At 37.2% G+C, this 2,041-nt stretch overlaps 1 protein-coding gene across 1 annotated transcript in view; it reads right to left on the bottom strand.

Moving 5' to 3' along the window:
- Positions 1-1,219, bottom strand: part of BATDEDRAFT_28260 (uncharacterized protein) — a gene marked incomplete at both ends in the record, with an annotated part of 2,332 nt that extends 1,113 nt beyond the window's left edge. The window contains one exon of the mRNA XM_006682544.1: positions 51-1,219. Coding sequence (XP_006682607.1) covers positions 51-1,219 — 1,169 coding nt within the window. The remainder of the gene's footprint in view (positions 1-50) is intronic.
- Between the last annotated feature and the right edge of the window lie 822 nt (positions 1,220-2,041).

The raw sequence follows: 2,041 nt of genomic DNA, 5'->3' as shown, positions 1-2,041 counted from the left end.
CAGCATCCACTTGATCGACTTGATGATCTTGTAAAAATTGTCTAGCATACTGTTCAACCTCGAGCTTTGTCAGAGAATGAAAATCTGAGACAACTACACAATCTGTGATTTGATCATCCTTCATAGCACTGGACTCCACTAGCTCTTTGATGAGTTCAAAGTCAATACTGGTGGCAGACAGTAGGCAATGAGGAAATACTCCCATCATTTTGGAATGGTATACAAATGGAGTGAAAAAGGGACGAAAGTTTCTACTTTCTGGTTGAAAATGAAAACGACGACCTCGTGCAAGATTTCGAACTCCATCAATGGCAATAAAAGGAAACGGGTTTGTAATGGCAGTTGGGGAAAGTCCAGGCTCTTTTACAAGGGTCGTAAAAAGACGCTCAAACAAGTCAACTCCAAAGAATGCGATAGGATGGAGTTGAGCCAGAAGAATTTGCCAAGGTTCCTTGAATCCCTTGCTTATCAAGTAGTTGCAAACAGAAACCCGAACGAAATACAACAGTTGGATAGCATGTTCAGTGAGTTCAGGCTGATAGTTACTCTCGCAATACACCAGGCATTGATACATGTCTTTAGAGCCAAAGTCATCTTGAGAGCTCTTGCAAGCAAAGTAGTACCCAAAGTTTGAATAAAGCAACTCTAGAAACATCCTTGTTTTTCCTGCACCAGAAACAGCAAAAAACAGTTTGATATTATCGACATCGTCAATTTGATAATTGGTTACTCTCCTATCAAGACGGTGTTCCAAGCAATTGTCGTTAAATACGGCGTTATTTGGCAACCTTGTGACATCGACAATCTTTTCCAGATGATGTATCAAATACTTGAAAGCGTCATTTGGGTTTTGCAATTTCAAATTATTGGTTTCGATGAATTCTTGATCAGCTCGACTTTGTACAAAGTGTCTTTGATAGGGACGGTCAACATCCACATCATTCTTGGATTTAATAGTCAGTGGAATGTCGTAACAACCAAAAGGATATTGAATAGAGGTCAGAAACCCATATCGAGCAATGGCTGGACCATACACCTCAAAATGAAGAGTGAGTTCGTCAACAGGAATAGCGTCAAGGAGGGGAGTGGCAGCAGTCTTGTAAGCTGAAATCAAATGAGAAACAGTAATCAGAGGTAGAGTTCCTTGTGGTCCTCTTCCGTGGGCTGTATCGATAAGCACTGGAGAGTTGTTCTTGTATTGAAGATAAAATTTGGTCATTTTTGAGTTTGTTGAAAGAAAAGAAAAGAAAAAAAGAACAAAACGTGAATTTGTCTCACATTCAAAATTTAAGTGAGACAAATTCACACACTTTGAAGTGTTTAAACATTTGTCATGTGTTCAATATAATGACTCGAGTCTTTTATTCAACATTTTAATATTCAATTATTGTTAATCATTCAATTGTTGGATTGGTAAATATGTTACAAAACATTCATTTACATACTGAATCTGACAAGTGAATAATGATTGTTCCAATCAGCAATTGGATTGGATCGACTGCAATATTGTCATTGATTGCAGTCACTGTTGACCAATACATTGTAATACATTGATAGTCTCAGCATCAACATTGTCATTCATGTCAAGTTGTGCGTAATGTGAGTTTCAGCAACCTGGAAAGTGACAGCATTTACTGAGGTTTGATGTATTTCTTGGTTTATCGCATCATCAACTTGGACAGACACGGTTTTGATCCAGACAACCAGTTGATCAGATACTAGACATGACTTTGGTTTACACATTGTAACAAATGGCTTACAGTGTAAATATTAAAACATGATGGTTGTTTTTTAGGTTGTTACATTGATGATTGTTTATCTACTCGAGTTAAAGCATAATAGTTGTGCAACTTGGGGCTTTAGATTCCTTGTGATTAATATCTATGATGGCATTTTTCAGTTCTTGTTGTGTGAGAATATGGACTCTAGTTTTGAATACATTTACAAAAGTATTCACGTAAAATGAAACACTGAATAACTCTGTACACACATTTATTGTGTTCATCACCATCCAACCCAATCTCACCATTTCAATCAATCT

Source organism: Batrachochytrium dendrobatidis (assembly GCF_000203795.2).
Source record: "Batrachochytrium dendrobatidis JAM81 unplaced genomic scaffold BATDEscaffold_17, whole genome shotgun sequence".
NCBI lineage: Eukaryota > Fungi > Chytridiomycota > Chytridiomycetes > Rhizophydiales > Batrachochytrium > Batrachochytrium dendrobatidis.
The sequence above is the reverse complement of the archived record's forward strand: the minus strand, read 5'-3'. Positions and strand labels throughout refer to the sequence as shown.